Here is a 17,833-nt window from a genome sequence, read left to right on the forward strand (position 1 = left end):
ATATTCTGACCTTATTGAACTGGAATAGCTCAATAGAAATTTTCATTCACATTCAATCTTTTTATCGCATGTAAAACATGACATATACAATTATATTAACAAAAATTACAAGTGCCAATATATTAAGAAATACAAGAGACTTTAGAATTATATATACATTTATCACGACAACAAACAAACTTCTATATTTAAGAATATCAAAAGGTTTTCCAACTTAAAATATCAAAGCAGGTTTTGGCAACCATATCATGAAATTCTGAGTTGTTGCTGTGGCTGATCCGGGGGTGCAGGGGGTTGGCAGGCCTCCTTTTTATTGAAACTTTTGTCATTTTCATGTGTAAAATCGACACTGAAAATGGCAAATAATGTCCTAGTACACCTTTTTTAGTTAAGATAAACGTAGCCCTCCATCCACATGCGTTCCCTCGCGGCATCACATGTGGATGGAGGGTTACGTTATCGTAACTACCTCATTTTCTAAGGAACCGTGGCTGGCATTCCTCCTTTTCAAAGTGTCTGGATCAGCCCCTCTGTTGAGCAAAATATTTGTTTTTTCATTATCAGATAAAACACTAAAATTGTCATGTATTTGGATGTGGAACGCGATCTCTTAATAGAAATAGAATTGAATTTTAATTCTCACTTAGCTTCAATAATAATATTCGTCGGCTGAAGATAGGAGATTCTTTCTTTGCATTGGAATTTACTGGTTTGTCAACGTGGGACATGATCGAGACAATGTTCAAAGTACTTTAGAATCTTTTGCAGAAAGGTTTTATCTCATCTATATTTTGTTATGAAAAGTTGAGTTGGTACAAGTCAATAGATGTATGGGATATGACTTCTGAAGGCGTGGTAAGTTCAATCAAAGTTATGGAATTTATAAAAATGCCCTTCAAATATTGTACTTTTTAGTCTAACTAGCATTACAATTTTTCTCTAAGGGGGGGGAGGGGCGACCCCGACCCCACCTGGATCCGCCACTGGTTGAGTGTTTATCAGATTAATCCCTGGTTTAATTTCAAATGACTAAATAGATAAGGGGCATATCTAGAAATTTAAGAAAAAGGGGTACCGATCCAGACAATTAATCAAAGTACTCATGTACTGAATCAATTTATATCGATCGTTTGAATTTTTACGCCTAAAATAATCGTCAAATTGCAAAAATATGAGATAAATGGATAGTGCGGGGATCGAATTCAAACGTGACACATGCTTATTGTTATAAATAGTTAATATTGAACTCTAATTTCACCATTCTGATTACGAAGTACATTTAAAAACCACACACACACACCAAAATTCTTGATGCATCGTAGCAGTGCGCCAGTTTGCGTAATATTCAAGTTCGATATCGGTTTCCATGGAACACCTAGACGAATAAACACAAAACTCTCCGACATGGTGCATATTTGAAGTACAAACTACTAGTTGGCAATTTCCAGTTTTTTTTTTTATTTTCAGGTCGATATTCAATTTATCTGCCCCTCACCTTTGATTTTCTGCTCAGATATTATTCATGGGTTAGTTATGTACTTTCAGTATTTTTACAATTCAGGTTATTCTAGACTTATTGTAAATCGCCGTATATATAGTTGTGTTTTGCTGATGTCCTGTTAATACTTATACTCGGCGTCACATAAATAACATACTGTTAAAATTTGAATAAAAATATTTTCTACGACTTTATTGACACCTACCGTCGTTTAAATTGTCATAAATGACTTGCTCATTCGTTTAGCCAAACGGCTTCTCCCTAAACATTGAATCGTTAAATTCCGGTCAGATTTTAATTCTCGGTGCCAATATTTACATTGTAAAAAGTCGGCCATGTTTACAGTGATCGGGTTGCTAGGAGATGTTGTTTACGTTTAAATGGTTTGTCCAAAAACCGAAGAACCAAGAATGCATTTCGGCGTTATTTCGGATATCTCGGATTTATTTTACGCGAACAACGTACAATACCGAGAAGTTGATCAAGAAGACGATTGTTACCGGAGTTCGACGGGAACTTACGAACGTTGTTTGTAAACAAAACGTCCCGTAGAACCAACATGGCGGATATTAGTATGGGATTTTCCCGTAAGGATTTGTTACGCATGATTTAAGCTAGTAAGCGACTTGTTTAGGGAGAAGCCGTTTGGCTAAACGAATGAGCAAGTCAATTAAGACAATTTAAACGACGGTAGGTGTCAATAAAGTCGTAGAAAATATTTTTATTCAAATTTTAACAGTATGTTATTTATGTGACGCCGAGTATAGTTTTTGTCATTTTATAATAAATGGCCTTTTTCAATTCATATATTGTGTCGTGTCCTTTTATGAAAATCAAACGAAGCAGAAGTTATTCAAGGAGGAAAGATGACAAAAATTAAATTTATCGACCTCCAGATCGAAACTGTTAAATCATTCAAAATTAAGCCACAATCACTGAAATAAATCATATCCTTAAATACATGTTCCCCTAAACTAGCTACATTTCTCAGTTGATAAGCTTTATAGCTCTAGTGCTACAAGTTATTCAATAGACGCATGTGTGTCATGTAAAAGCACTGGACATTTAGTTCCAGAATCACATACTTTAACATTAACGATAAAGTTTTAGAATATATTTCACCAATCGTGTCTGGTGCCGGAAACATTTGCCATGCACTTTTAAGGCCCTGGAGCACCTATAGCTGTATTATAATAGCATGCACATGGCTAAAATAGCCAGATAGAATGTTTTTTTGCAAATACCAATAAACTAGACAAAAAAAATGACACAATTCCGAAGAAATGCACAATCGAAATTTCTATGGCATCGCCTGTGCAAATTTTTATTTTCACTTGTCAGATCAGGGCTTCTGATGTCACGAGGCGGTAATCGTAATAAAATACGTCAGGATAGTTTTGGGGGTTATGCTACCTTTTTGTGAAACCCCTATCTTTATATAAGTTTCTTCATCATAACCACTGCCCCTTTTATCCGCCAGGGCCTGCATGAAATACATGAATACAGCTCTTCCAATTGGTACTCAGCTCAGCATTGCTCTTTATATTTCAATTATATGATTGATAACTATTTATAATCTCGCAGGGTTTTCATTTCTAGCAAAGCATAATATGTTTTTATGCTTCTAAAAATAAATAAGCAACTTGAATATATCGACACTGAACGACTGGTTTATTCGGGTAAATGCATAGAAATGAACAGGTACTAAAAAGAGGATAGAGGTCAACTATTTTTAATTGGATCATGGTTAATACAAACCAAAGTAATCAGCATATTTAATTCGCAGATAAAGTTGTTTATTGGGTTTGTTTATGGGCGTAAATAACATAAAATTGAATTTTATGTATTAGAAATACCTATAAAATGGGCCTAACTATCTGCATTTGAACATAAGTGGGGTATGCCAATGGGACTATTTTCCTGTGGTAGTGTACGATAACTGCAGATGCTATCAGGCTTTACAAATCTAAAGGCTCTGGCGACTGCTATATCAATTCTGATCTTCGATCTAAATTGATAAAAAGGGGTTCCAGCAGGGCCGGATCCAGACACTTTGAAAAGAAGGGTGCCAGCCGAGGTTTCTCAGAGGGGGGGGGGGTCTGCTAGGACATTATTTGCCATTTTTGTCAATTTTACACACGAAAATGACAAACTTTTTAGTAGAGTCCGAGCTGCTCATTTGCTTTTGTTACTTTGTATGTATGATTTTATTTACTTCATGTTCTTTGTTGTGTATGTCTGTTTTCCATGTCTGGTCTTTGTCCCTGGATTACATTCTTTTGATTACCGCTATAACCTCGGTTCCCTTGATTACTCTTCCATTAAAAGGGTCGTGCCAACCCCTTGCACCCATCTGGATCCTCCACTGTCCAGGTTATAATTTGTTCATATTTGCCCATCAATTCACTTATTAATAAAGTGTATCAGATTTTCATAATTACACAAAAAAAGTGTCACATGTGCAGATGTCTGTTCGTTTTGACTACTTTGTTTTTGTCCATATTGGCAAGGATTTTCATAATTACACAGATATTTATTTTATTTTATTTTATTTTATTTTATTTTATTTTATTTATTGTATCATAATGCGAATGTCAACTTTTGGGCATGAGTTCGAGACCTCAGTGAGTTAATTTATACTATCAATAAGCGTCCAGTTAACAAAGATTTCCTGAAAAAGTAAAAAGCAAGCATGAATTTTGTCCCTGGAACTCTTTGTAGATGCATTGTAAACCAGCTTAAAACATGTAATGACTTTTATTTTATCCAAATTGTTTAAACATTGACTTGTCTTGCTGCTCTTGGCACACTCTCTTGTGATAAGAGCGTTCAAAAGAGATCTGCTACCCAGGGTCAGGTCACCTTGCATTGCAAAATACATTTGTATGAGCCGATCTTAATTCTGATCAAGGTTTAGTTCGTATTTTCTCAAACCGTGCAATCTTGGTTGGATTTTGCATTTGGGGATAGGGACTGTACAGTGTGTCTTCTTTAATAAGAACTCTAATTCACTACATCTATTTGAGTCTGTAGTATATCACTTCAAAACATATAACTGCTTGCACTTTTTCTGCATCATTATGACTGGATCATTACCTAATATGAGGCAGGATAATCTTAGTTAGAGAGGCATTGTCAATAATTAAGCCTCTAATTATAAGAGCAATGATGCCTAAAGTCTTTATAGATTTTGGCGACTTGTGTGACTTCAACAATGTATGACCAATTAAAATGTACAGACAGTATATTTATTGATGATACATATGTACGGTCACTGACAATATATAACACCTAAAAATGTCAACAAAACAAGGTTTTTCACTTAAAAAAATGAAATGTTTGTAACAAATATGGCTTCAGTATACAGAAAAATGAATCCATAATTGAACTATGATTAAGAACAGATACATTTGTCTGCAGGCCTTTCATTAAGAGGCGGTACCAGGTACTTTACCCTTCTATACTACTGAAAGGTACCTCCAGATGTTCATGACATTAAACCATGGGTTACTCAAGGTTGATTACTTTTTTGGCATCAATGCCTGAGCCAAACACAATCATATTTTTAGTCAGTTTGAAATATTTTGAATTTGAAAAGTGCACTATGTTTTCTAAAAAAAAATCATAAAAATCCTATTGGAATAGTATGATGTGGTCAATTTACATACATTAAAAAAATGAGTTTTGCTCCTGGAGTTGACATTTTTTGGTTACTAATATCTTAGCAGTTGGTCCAGCAGTTTGAACTATAGAAAATGCAGTACTATAAAAAAAAATCAGTCCAAGTTGCTTTAAATGAGGGATTTATTATTGCAAGATGTAATGTACCTTATTGTGAAATGATAATAACAATTTTGTCAAAATATATACATGTTTATATTTAAGGCATTGACTAACCTACTGTAAAACTACATCCATTGGATATTTTACAGCAAAATGTTCTGTACATACATCATCAATAAGGCCGGCCAAGAAACTGAAAAATCAACAGAATGCTATATGGGGCTGGTTAATAGATAAACACAGAACATCAGTCTTGTCACAGCAACCGGAACAAATCCATACTAGTGAGGATGATACAGTAATGGTTCCAAGAGATTACAAGTAAATGTTTTTGTAAGGTTATTGAACCTCATATCAAAAAAGACAAATTTGCTGAAATATTTTAATATTTTAATATCAAAGTAACAATGTATTTATGAAAAAAGTATCTCATAGAAGAAATAAATATTTTATTATAGAGATTTGTATGACACAGAAAATCACCCTCACCACTAAAATATTTTAGTATGGGATAAGGTTGAAGTTAATTTTCTCCCATGAAATAAATAATTCATTTAAAAACTGGACTTTTTTCTGGGGATAAACTAAATTGCTATACCCCAACTTGGCATGTCACTGTTATACACACTTAGGCAAATTAAAAAAAATTAGTGGTTCCAGTCACCTGACTAACCCTAGTTTTTACCCCAACCCAAGACTTGTTTTTCCAAAATGGAAAAAAATAATAAATCAATTAAAAGATGACTGACCATACCCACTTCAGGTAATCCTGATATTTTTTTGTAACTTCTCAGGACCGGGCTGGGTAGTTACAATAGTAAACAACATAAAACAATGGCTAGCTGCAGCCATGAGATGACTGAAAGCTGTAAAATGTTTCATTCCTGTTTGTGATGATTGTCTAGTGATCAGTTGTTGTAAGTAAGGTTCTCATTGAACACTCATGCAGGATTTAGTGTCATTTCAAGCCAACTTCTTGAACTGTTCAAAAAAATAAGATAGAAATAAATTAATTTTCCAACCTACTAACCCTATTTAATTCAATGAGGTGACCGGAACCACACATATTAATTTTTTAGCTCACCTGGCCTACGGCTAGGTGAGCTATTGCCATCACTTATTGCCCATTTGGACATTTTTTTGCTGTTTTTGATGTTATTACTTTAAAAAATCTTCTCCTCGGAAACTATTCTGCAAAATTCAATGAAAGTTGACATTTTTGTTTTATAGGGTATCCTTAGCGAAATGGTGATTTTTGATCGCTGAAATAGCATGGCTGCTGTTTCTAAAAATAGAACAATAGGGTCAGACAGCAGATTTTGCATACATCTCCAAATCTGTTATGTTTAGCCAATAGCTTTCAATTGCTGAAATTATCCTTATTATAAGGCTTACAAAAGTCTCCAATTAATCAAATGGAGTCAAAGTTGTCTGACAACTTGTTGGAGTTATTGCTCTTGAAAGGCAAAAATTTAAATTTAACAAGATGAGTGATTCAGGCTCCTGGGAGCCTCTTGTTTTATTTGGCCTCAGTTTCTAGATATGTAGTCAAATTTAAGTACAATAATGTGGATATGCAGGTCAAGGGTCATTGTGGTGCAGTTCACATTTACTGTCCATGTGTTATTGTCTTTTATCTCTTACCAAAAAAGTGTGATTCCTTGATCAATTGTCTGTAATTGCAATTAAAATGCTGACAATCCAGTCTTTTTGTAGATTTTGTAAAAACAAATAAAATTTTATGTGGCCTGTTGTACCAATTTTTGTTCTCTTTTTGTGTCAGTCAAATCATGAATTTAAATGCCCACAGAAATTGTAAAATTTGTGTAACTAATTAGTAATACATGTACATATAGATTGATAGGTGTGTAATGGAGTTACTCATGAAAAATTGTATAGTTTGAAACTAAGTCTTATTGTTGAAGATCTATTGATTAACCCATGAAGTTATCATGGATATTATGTAGGTATGTTTACCCAGAATTTTTACCAACCACAACATATGAACACAGAGACAGAATTAGGGAGTTGTTAGAAAGAAAAGATATGTACAAGAGAAGATCTGTTTTGGAAATACCCGAGTTTTATGTTGGTAAGTTACGTGTACCATTCAAACTTGTTGTCTGACATCTTTATAGTCTTCATTTTATTGCTGTTTTACCATGGGTTGGTCATTTATTGCTGTTTTACCATGGGTTGGCCATTTATGTTGCCTTATTTTACCCAAAATGAAAGAGCAGGGTAAAATAATGACAAATGGCCTGCCTGTAGTAAAACAATGATAAAATGGAGTCTCATTGAACTATTTTGATTGTAATCAGACCAGTTTCTTCATGTTTATGACATGATGTAGCCTACATGTTGCACGAAATGGCGAGCATTGTGGAGTGAAATGTTACTGTGATGTTGGTAAATAGAAAAAAATTTATCTGAGACATCCTAAATTACCTCGTCATATGTCTAACATTGATCATTTGCTTATTATTTTTTCAAAGACCTGAAGTACATTAAATTAGAATAAAACCTAGAAGGTAAAAAAGATTGAAACCATTGTTAAAAACAAATTTTAAATTAAAATGTTCTGTCTTAGTTGAATTCAAAATCTGAAATACCGGGCATTAACCTGAAACAAACCTTTCCAAAAACAGAAATTAGATTTTTTCAGATTTGGTGGAGCAGTTGTTGTGGTAAAGGAAGTATTTATTTTCCACCTTCTGTCTACGCTTACTATAGGCAGAAATTATGAAAAGGTAAGGTGATTCCAAAATACCACCAGCTCATTGATTGGAGGTATAATTAACTGATCTTTTATATCTTTGTGCTTTCTCATTATCATCCAGCAGTCCTTTCCACAAAAGTTTGTAATTGTAAAACAGGCGCATAGCTGAGGCCAAATTGAAGTGTAGGCAAAATTACCGCAGGGAGTCTGGGGGCCGCTTAAGGCCCCCAACAGGTCCAGGGCAGAGCCCTGGTAGGGGGTCCAGGGGGACGAAGCCCCCCCTCCCCTGAAGCTCCGCAGAGATAGCGTTTTAGAGCATCATTTATGCCTCTCCTGGATGTATTTTATCTCCAAAAAAAATAAAAATTGGCAAAATTAAGTGCAGGCAAAAAAGCGGCAGCTACGCGCCTGTAAAACTAGTAGTCAGTTCTGACATCATAAAAGATTAAAGTATTGTAACTTACAACTCATTTTATACTTATAACGTCATAATAGATTAAAGTATTGTAGAGTCATGACTTACAACTGATTTTACTTTACACTTATAAACTTTTGTGAAAAGGACTACAGATTTGTAATGCAGGTACATGTAATATGCCAATTTAGACCTAAAGCACTTGGCTTATTATAACACACAATAAAATGCTACAACTGCCACTGAACTGACTGATTTGTTTGTAGGTAGTATATTAGCTGTAACAGTGGCTGATCAAAATGCGCCGGCTAGATCCACCAGATTTGTTGGTATATGTATACACAGAGAAAATGATGGACTGAGGACCAGTTTCACACTTAGGAATCATATTGTTGGAAATGGTACTGATTATGATTAATTGTTTACAGAATAAGTAATTAGAAAAAGGTGAATAACCAAAAATATGATCAATAATGCAGAAGAATACAGGGTTTACAAGTGTGTAGAACTTGCTCTGTACAGGAATGTAATATCCAAGCGTACTCTGCACAAATAATTACAATTATCATTTTCCAATTTTCTTTCAGAGTTACGGGACTTTAAATGCCAATATAAGGAAATGAGATTATCATGTACATCAGTCCAACATTTTTTATGATGTATAAAACCTTTTATGAGCTTTGATTGTAAATATATACAAGTCTGTTATTATTGTTTTAGGTGTAGAAATACGGTATGAAATGTACAACCCACTATTACAGAACATTGAGGTTTTAAAGTTAGAGAAGAGATTAGATGATGAATTATTTTATCTGCGAGATTGTCCTGCAGAATACAGTACAATACCATTTGATATGGAACCAATACATCTACCTAAAGGCAGTGTGGTACCACTGAATAAAATCAAGGTATTTCTTATCACAGAATTATTAGAAACATTTCACTTTATATATGAACTTATTTCTGACCACAAAAAACAAGAACTAAAAAAGCCTTTTACCATTACAACAGGAGTGGTCTTGTATTTTCATAACCCACCTTTAGGCATAACTTTAACTATTGTCCATAAATATGGTTGTAAACCATTGTCTACTCAATAGTAAATTTTATAGAAAGACATGAGACATGAAAATACAAATTTCAAAAACAGGTGGTATACCTTCTCGGTACAAAGTTTACAATTTATTGTGTGTTCTATTATTAACCACTAAACACAGAACATAAACAAAATAATGGTATATGTTCACAAAACAAATGAAAAACAACATTGTCATAGATAGCAGGTGCTTTCATTTCTCGGAAGCATGGTTTAAAATTACAAAAGGGGATTCACAAGGAATTCCATGGTAATTTAGAACAGAAAGTTAAGGGAAACAAGTAGGATACAAGGATCTAAGGCTCCATATGAGTTAAGATGTATCTTAGAACACATAATGATAATTTTGTACAAGTTGGACATGCACTTGTACAAAACTCAATGGTAATAGTGTGGGTAACAGACAATACAGACAAATAATATGAATAGCCGCTCAGGGAAACTCTCATCATGATTTTTGGGAGGTGAGAAAGAAAGTAACAGTCAGATTATAATAGATAATCTGAAGTTTATATTAAAGACAATTTGTGTATATATATGGTCGAAAGAAACTAGAAACAGATATTTATGAAACATTGTTTATTGTGAAAACATTAATTCATGTTACTAGTATTTTTATACAATAAATATGTGATATTTTCAATTAATGCTTTTCTCAAGTATACTGAAAAACAGTCACCAAAAGCCAGAGACTTGGCGATCCCAAATTTTTAAGTAATGTTCATGTCTGTGATATAATAAGAAAGAGTATATTTATTGGTGAATCAGGACCTTTTGTTTGTAGTTGTCTTACTATGGCTGGCTACATTATACAGTTCTACTAGTACATTGTCCCTTATTTCATAGAATAATTCATGTGGTATTCATGTTACATGAAAGCACAACAATAACAATTACAATCAACCATCTAAAGTTGTATCTGTAACAGTTACTCATTGGGACTGATATTCAAAGAAACAATCGCTCACACACCACCATGAAAATTTTGACGAAGTTGGGCTACAGCTCTTCCTATTTCCTGTTTAGTTTTCTATTTCTCATTGCCAATCCATATCCTGTTTAATGTTCTTTCACGCTTTAGAGATGGCCAGTTAATTTGTGTCCTTTGCACTTTAGAGATGGCCAGATAATTTGTGTCCTTTGCACTTTAGAGATGGCCAGTTAATTTGTGTCCTTTGCACTGTAGAGATGTCTAGTTAATTTTGTCCTATGGACCATATCTTCTAGTTTTTAAATGATTGTTGAATCAGCATGGTTCCTTTAGAATGCATCTTTTTTTTACCTAGCACATTAAATCTAACTTGGTGTTTCAGTTGATTAAAAAAACTGGATCTATTTGCCATTATTTTTTACAGATTTTCCAGTCTGGAATAGTATGCAAAATCTGGCATTAAAGTTAGCATATTAATCACCAGTCCATATTTATATGAAATGATGTCTTGGGCCCTGTGCCTATTGAGTTCTTTAATATTATCATCATTAATTCTTGTTTAATTTAAGGTTCCTCTTGGTCCACGGCCATGGGAAAGAAAGTGGGATAGACAAAATGTGAAAGGTCTTCAAGAAATCAAAAGATTTATTAACAAGAAAGAGGCAAAGAGAATAGAAAGAAGTGCCAAACTATGGGAGAAATATGACTTAATGAAACAATATCGGGAAACTTTAAATGACATTGAAGAGGAAGACGTCATGAAAGAAGTTTTTGTGAATAAACAGAAAATAGACAAAGCTATGGAAGCAAAACATAGACAAGTGAAAAAAGTTTAGTTGATTAAATAAAAGATGTAACTTTTATTCATTTCCTTTTCAACAGCTAAACCATGGAGTTTGAGAAATCAAAACACTTAAGAGACTATCCATGTAAAAATCAGGCAGATCCTATGATATGGCTGGCACAGAGTAAATTTTATCCCACTGATTTTTTTGTATCAATGTAATGTTTGAATCATTTGTATGTCAAATTGTAAAAGGATTTTTTTAAAGCGAAGATGGATGGCTCAGAAAACACTTTTTAAAATCCTTAACAAAGCAACCAAATTTTTCACAAAATTAATGAGCTATCTTTTTCAACCAATATCAATGCTTCCTATGTAATAGTCCTTCACCATTGCAGTCAATCAAAACTCAATATTCAACTTTGAGAAAGGAGACATCTGTGATATGAAATGGATGAAAAAATTTTTATAACAAAATTTGTCATGTGCAACCTACTGCCTGGTTTTTGCATGGATATCTACTAAAAGAAGGTAAGAACATTTCCTCAATTCACTGTCCTGAACAACCCGGTTTAGATTTTTTTGTCCTGGTTTCGATAACACAAGATGGCGGACGGGCATTTTGACGAAAGGTACTGTAGGTGCCTAAAATAGACAGATCACTGAATTTCTGTTATGTTCTAAATTCACTTCTTCAACCGAACATAAATTATTAATGTGAAAAACTGCTAATTTTCTGCAATCTACTATCCAAACCCAAGCTACGACGTCTCTATCACTTTTTAATTAAATAATAAAACACATTTCTGATTTCGTCAGGCACGGTGACCATGTCGATTTAATATTTTAATTACATAAACAAAACATATTCAGAATAGAAATACTGTCCATAACTACATCACTGAAAAATCGGAATCTATCCACAAAACGTCCAATAAAGAAACAATAAGTTATAGTCCTGCCCAATAAATACACTGGCATTACAAAATATCTAAAAATAAACATATATCATGATTAATAAAAATGGAATTGACCTCTTTATTACATAATTCACAATACTTTAAATATGTCTACACTATGTATGTACGTGGTCACCGCCCAACCTCGAAAACTGAAAAAACGTGATCATCTCCTTTATATACTACCCGCGAAATTCAAACCGGTTCTTTCCCAATATAGACAATATAAACTACGCAACTGAAAATTACACGCGAAAGCACATAAATATATTTCAGTGTTTCAAGGTTTTAAGTGTGACAACATGTTTTCTAAATCGGCACGACAACAAAAATTAATATGGTGGAAATAAGAATCATAACAGAAGTTTCCAATTGATCTATTGTCGTCGCACAGAGTCTAGTGTAACAATTTCCACCACTAAAATAGAGCTGGAATCTTTATCAGTTTCTTCCCTATTAATTGCACTTTCAGTACATTGTAAAAAGTTAAATGAAAGTTTTCAAAGTTTTCAAAGTTCTCAGAACCTGGAAGGTCTAAACCAGGTCTCTCTCTTTTTTGTTTATCTAAACTGGGAACATATCGAATGAAATGTGCTGAAGGTCACTGAATGGTTGAGTAATCTAAACCAGGTCTTTGGCTATTTTGTAAACACCATAAATCTGCAGCTGTAATTAATTAACTGTTAATTTTTCATACGGGCATTAGTTTTGCCTGAATAAAATTATTGTAGACAAATGTTTCGTTAAAAATAAAGGCGCTTTAAAGATGAAATGATGGAAAGAATACTCGACCCTCCGCTTGATTTCGTTTTTTTTTTTCACAATGAACAAGATTTCAATCGATGTTCTGTTGAGATTAAAGGCATTTTTGTTCGTATGTTAGTATTGTTAATAAAATAGAATATCATTATTGTTTGTGTGTTACAATTTTAAGCATTTACAAGTTTGCATAAGGTTGTACCAGAAAGATTTATAAGACACCTACCTTTCGTCAAAGTGCCTATCTACCATCTTGCATATTATCGAAACCAGGTAAAAAAAAATTCTAAACCGGGCTCGTTCAGGACAGTGCAATTGCAGGCCCGCACACACACGGGGTTCAGGTTGCATCCCACTTTGAAAACCAACCACTACAAAACTCATCACTTTGATTTAGCTGTGACTAAAGTGGACAGTTCTGAATTGCCATGATATTTTATAAGTCTGGAACTCTTTATTCTTGTTACATGATTGTTATATTTTACAGTGTGTCCCAAATTTTTAGGCAGACTTTGTTTCATTTGACATCTCTATTTTTTTGGTGTTCTCAAAGAGCCTGAATCGCTCACCTTGCAAAACATGCCCTATATGTAAGTAAAGGTACCCTTCTTTATTACCTTGTTTAAAAAAAAAAATTCTGAAAAATAGCATATATTGATGAATGCTGCAAGTTAAAAAAAGTACCTAAGGCATTGTAAAATGTTGGAAATGCCTTCAAAGTATTTTCAGAACCTCTGGGAAAAATTTGGGCATGGGTCCCCCTATGCCCTGTTTTTCCCACTAGTGTACATTTGCTGTAAAGGAACATACAATGAAGTTAAACCATGGCTATCCAACATTTTCATCATCACCATTCATATCAGGAGACCATGTCAGTGATTTTGTCGCTTGTTTAAAGTATAAAACAGCCCCAACCCTTTATTTTTGGAAATTTTTTGCCCAAACTTTAACACATAGAGAAAATATGGTACAGCAGTACAGAAACGTCAGATCTGGAACTGAAAACGATACCGAATTGATAAATACGTACTCCCATTAGGTTAGAACTTGCCGAATAGGTAGAACGGTACAATTTATTTCCCACAGGCGACAAGAGTAAACTTTTGCAAAATCCCTCCCCTTTATAACAATGGAAGAGCTATAAACTGATATTTTCCCAGTCATATCTTCATTTTCCTAACTGAAAATGTGAGCATAGTCTCGTTTCTTTGTTTTTTATGCAAATGATGTTGGGGTCAGAATTCCCCCTTTTCCTGCGAAAGGCACATATTTAAAAAAAAAATCATAATATTAATTATATTTAATGGTTTTAAAAAAAATATATAATGCATTTTTTTAAAAAGTATAATAATATTAGAGTCTGGAATTAATAACGTGTTCGACTTTTTTTGGCAATTTTTTTATGTTATCTCTTTCAAAATTTCTCCTTTGACACTACTCGACCAATTGAAACCAAACTTGGTATGTATGTTCCTTGGGGTATCCTGCATAGATCTGATGTGGGGATTTTTGATCCATCGAAAAACAAGAGTACTGTTACTAAAATGGATCGTAGGGGTCAGACAGTAGTTTTTCGCTTATATCTCTAGAACCGTTAAGTTCAGCCAAATTCTTTCATTTGCTGAAATGATCCTTATTATAAGACCTACAAATGTATCCAGGGACCAAAGTTGCCAGTCGACTCCTTGTAAGAGTTAGTGCCCTAAAAATGTGATATACGACTTCTTTTTTTTAAGTCAATATCTTGAAAACAATGAGAGATAAAAAGAAACGTTCAATCGCTGAAATGGTCCTTATGATGATACCTACCAGTCTTCTTGAGTCAAAATTGTTGGACAACTCCTTGGAGTCCCTTGTTTTGTTGAAAAATCAAAGATTTCAAGTATTGAATCTCGTCAAAATGTTTTTTGAATGATTTTTTTTTCATGTAACTTGTATTTATTGATATATGTAACTTGAATGTTTGAATTAAGTGTTCATAATTGATCTTAGAAGACACCCATTTTGATATTTGTTGCACGTGACATCAATCCAGTAAATGCTTTCCACTACACTCACGACATATATAATAAAACGTCCAGATTGGTTGGCTACGAGTAGGAACATATACTTAGCACACGAAAAATCGTGCTCAGAATGTTGAACTAATAAAAAAGTTCAGGGTCAGTTCAACTGATAAAACATCTTCTTGACAGCTAGGATGACAAATAATCTTGTGCAAACAATAACTGCAGATCAATGAAATGAAATATCTGCTGGGATGTGCAGTTAAAATAAATCAAATAACCCTGGGCAAATAATCGAAGATTGATAACATAAAATAAAATAAAAACAAGACACATACATGTCTGGACCTGTGGCATATATTCGTCTGCACATAAGCATCTTCGATATGTATGTAAACACTAATAGCAAATAAACACAGTGTGGGTTACAAATTTCCAAATTCCAAAAGTAATACATCAATGATAACATTTACTGCTGGAAAATGTAGGAATACATTAATCAATTTCTCCTTAGTAGGAGGTGTACATCCTCAATATGTATGTAAAGTTTTTGCAAAGTTAACTTTACGTTGGTAGAATTCAATTTGAGTTACAGATTACTAAAATAATTTCTCCACAATAGGAGGTACACGTGTTCAATATGTATATGAACACTGCAAAATTTCCATATTATTGAGTAAATAGTTTTGAGTTAAAATATTACACAAGTAGGTGTGACGGACGGACAGACGAAGCCGATTGGCTACTAGGTAAGTCTGCATTCACCGTTGGTGAGTAAATATAAAACATGGAAGTTGGAACTTTTTACCAGCTATTGTCAACTGACAAAATTATGTAAAGGACATATTTAGCAGTTTTTATCCCTGTTAGAGTTGCAAGAAAGTGTATAGTGTTGTAAAATTTATCATACGATGCACACTGGATTTTCTTGTCATTTTATGAGCAACTCGGCCGATGTTTCTAAGAAAAGCTGAGGATGTTTACCTGCCAGTGATCCATGCTCCAGGTTCCCCGTTTTTTTCAGTTTTTCTTCGTTTATTTCACGTTCTTTGTTGTGAGTGTCTATTTCACTTGTCTAGTTGTAATTTTTGTATTATCTTGTTAGCTCACAGGCCAGGTGAGCTATTTTCACCACTTAGTATTCGTCGTCGTCGTCATCAATCGTCGTTAACAATTTTTCAAAACTCTTCTCCTCTGAAACTACTAGACCAATTAAAACTTGGTATGAATGTTCCTTAGGGTGTTCTAAATAGAGTTGACGTGGGTGTTTTTATCCATCGAAAAATAAGGCAGTTGTTACTAAAAGTAGAACATAGGGTTCAGACAGAAGTTTTTCGCACATAAACCTTATGTTTTAGCCAGATTCTGACATAGGGTTAAAGTGTTCTATCTCAGACCAAATATTCGTTTTAATCTAGTAAGCCATGTTGGAGTTATTGCCCTTTCTGAACTTTTTTTCCCTATTTTTAATGTTATTTCTTTCAACAATATTCTCCTCTGAAATTACTAGTCCAATCAGAACCAAACTTGGTATGAATGTTCCTAATGGTGTTCTGCATAGAACTGATGTGGGTATTTTTATCCGTCAAAACATGTCCGCCGTTACTAAAATAGAACAGATGTTTTGCGCATATATCTCCAAAACCGTTAGGTTAAGCCGAATTATATCAATTGTCGGTATGATCATCATTAAAAAGCCTACAAAAGTCTGTATTGGGCTAAAGTTGTCAGATGACTCCTTGTAAGAGTTCTTCTTTTTTGTTTTAAATATCCAGTCAGTTATAGGAGCTCTACAAAGCTTATGTTACTCATTTTATATTGTATATATAATGAAAATTACTTACTTACCCACTCACTTACTACTGAATATGCTCCCTTGTTATTCAACACTGTCATTTCGCTCATTTTATTACTTAAAACCCATTTCAATTAAAAAACTTAGCAATTTAAGCACTAATTATTGATCTCCCAAAAGGCTTTTTCGGATATTAGTCTGACACCGACACAACGAAATTTTCAATCGCTATGGTTGCATGGTCAATTTGCACCACGAATATGGACATATACTACCTATCAAAATTTCCCATAGGAAATTATTACATCAGCAATTCGGTGCTTGTTTCTATAAAGCAGAGAATCCTGATCCTATCTTAACACTTTGCTGAATTTAGAGTACGGGGTGCATATGAAATACCATTTTTCAATGTATTTTTTATTGTTCTTTTTTTACTTGTTTATTTGCTTTGATTTCATTAATGGAGGAAGCCAAGTGTAGGAATAAATCAATGACTGAAGTCTTCAAAGTCGCTAATCGTGAAATATTCACTGTCACTGATTTTGGCTTACTTTCAACATCCGAAATGGTACAAATGCGGTATACTCTAAAATCGAGTGACTTCCGCTAAAATCTTGGTTCCTTTGATATTCTTGCGTTCTCTTTCGTAACTGATACGACCCGAATGTTTTCAATCCTCCGGAACAAGATTTAACCAACTAGCAATGGCTATATTTAGATATCGGTGTCCTGATAATATATATAATCTTAACATAATCAATTGTAACGAACGAACGTGTTTACATCGGAAACTGGGTAATATTACATAAATTAGACATGTGTATGATATGTTTAAAAAAAAAAGGCACGTTGTAGCGATCTTTGGGAATTGACCAGGGAACCAATCTAGGAACCAGATTAAGGTGCGGGCAATGAATATTAATAAATATCGGGGCGTGCTAGTGTACATTACCTATATAATCTTGTAACTAGCCTCAGCCCCTGAATTGGAAAGCTAACCGATCATTTCATGTAAACTTCCCAGTCTTGTACAAGCGTAGAACACACGTGTATGATACTTAAGAGGTACATTTTTATCTCGTATGAAG

At 33.8% G+C, this 17,833-nt stretch overlaps 1 protein-coding gene across 1 annotated transcript; it reads left to right on the top strand.

Annotated features, from left to right (window-relative positions):
• Window positions 1–4,122: 4,122 nt before the first annotated feature.
• LOC148615200 (large ribosomal subunit protein bL19m-like) lies at window positions 4,123–11,305 on the top strand. The gene is made up of 6 exons (XM_088589874.1): window positions 4,123–4,245; window positions 5,431–5,602; window positions 7,249–7,373; window positions 8,682–8,816; window positions 9,136–9,323; window positions 11,012–11,305. Exons 1-6 carry the CDS (start codon window positions 4,191–4,193, stop codon window positions 11,276–11,278), a joined length of 942 nt encoding a protein of 313 aa, XP_088446000.1. The 5' UTR covers window positions 4,123–4,190; the 3' UTR covers window positions 11,279–11,305.
• Window positions 11,306–17,833: the final 6,528 nt, after the last annotated feature.

Source organism: Perna viridis, chromosome 6 (genome assembly GCF_037379345.1).
Source record: "Perna viridis isolate PV_CMFRI_1.1 ecotype Kerala chromosome 6, ASM3737934v1, whole genome shotgun sequence".
Classification (NCBI taxonomy): Eukaryota; Metazoa; Mollusca; class Bivalvia; order Mytilida; family Mytilidae; genus Perna; species Perna viridis.

Bases quoted from the DNA above. Each gene is read 5' to 3' on its own strand.
- LOC148615200 (XM_088589874.1), top strand. From the start codon at position 4,191: ATGAATTTTGTCCCTGGAACTCTTTGTAGATGCATTGTAAACCAGCTT. The intron at 5,603-7,248 runs GTAAATGTTTTT...GATATTATGTAG, and splicing joins ATGGTTCCAAGAGATTACAA to GTATGTTTACCCAGAATTTT. The intron at 7,374-8,681 runs GTAAGTTACGTG...ATTTGTTTGTAG, and splicing joins AATACCCGAGTTTTATGTTG to GTAGTATATTAGCTGTAACA.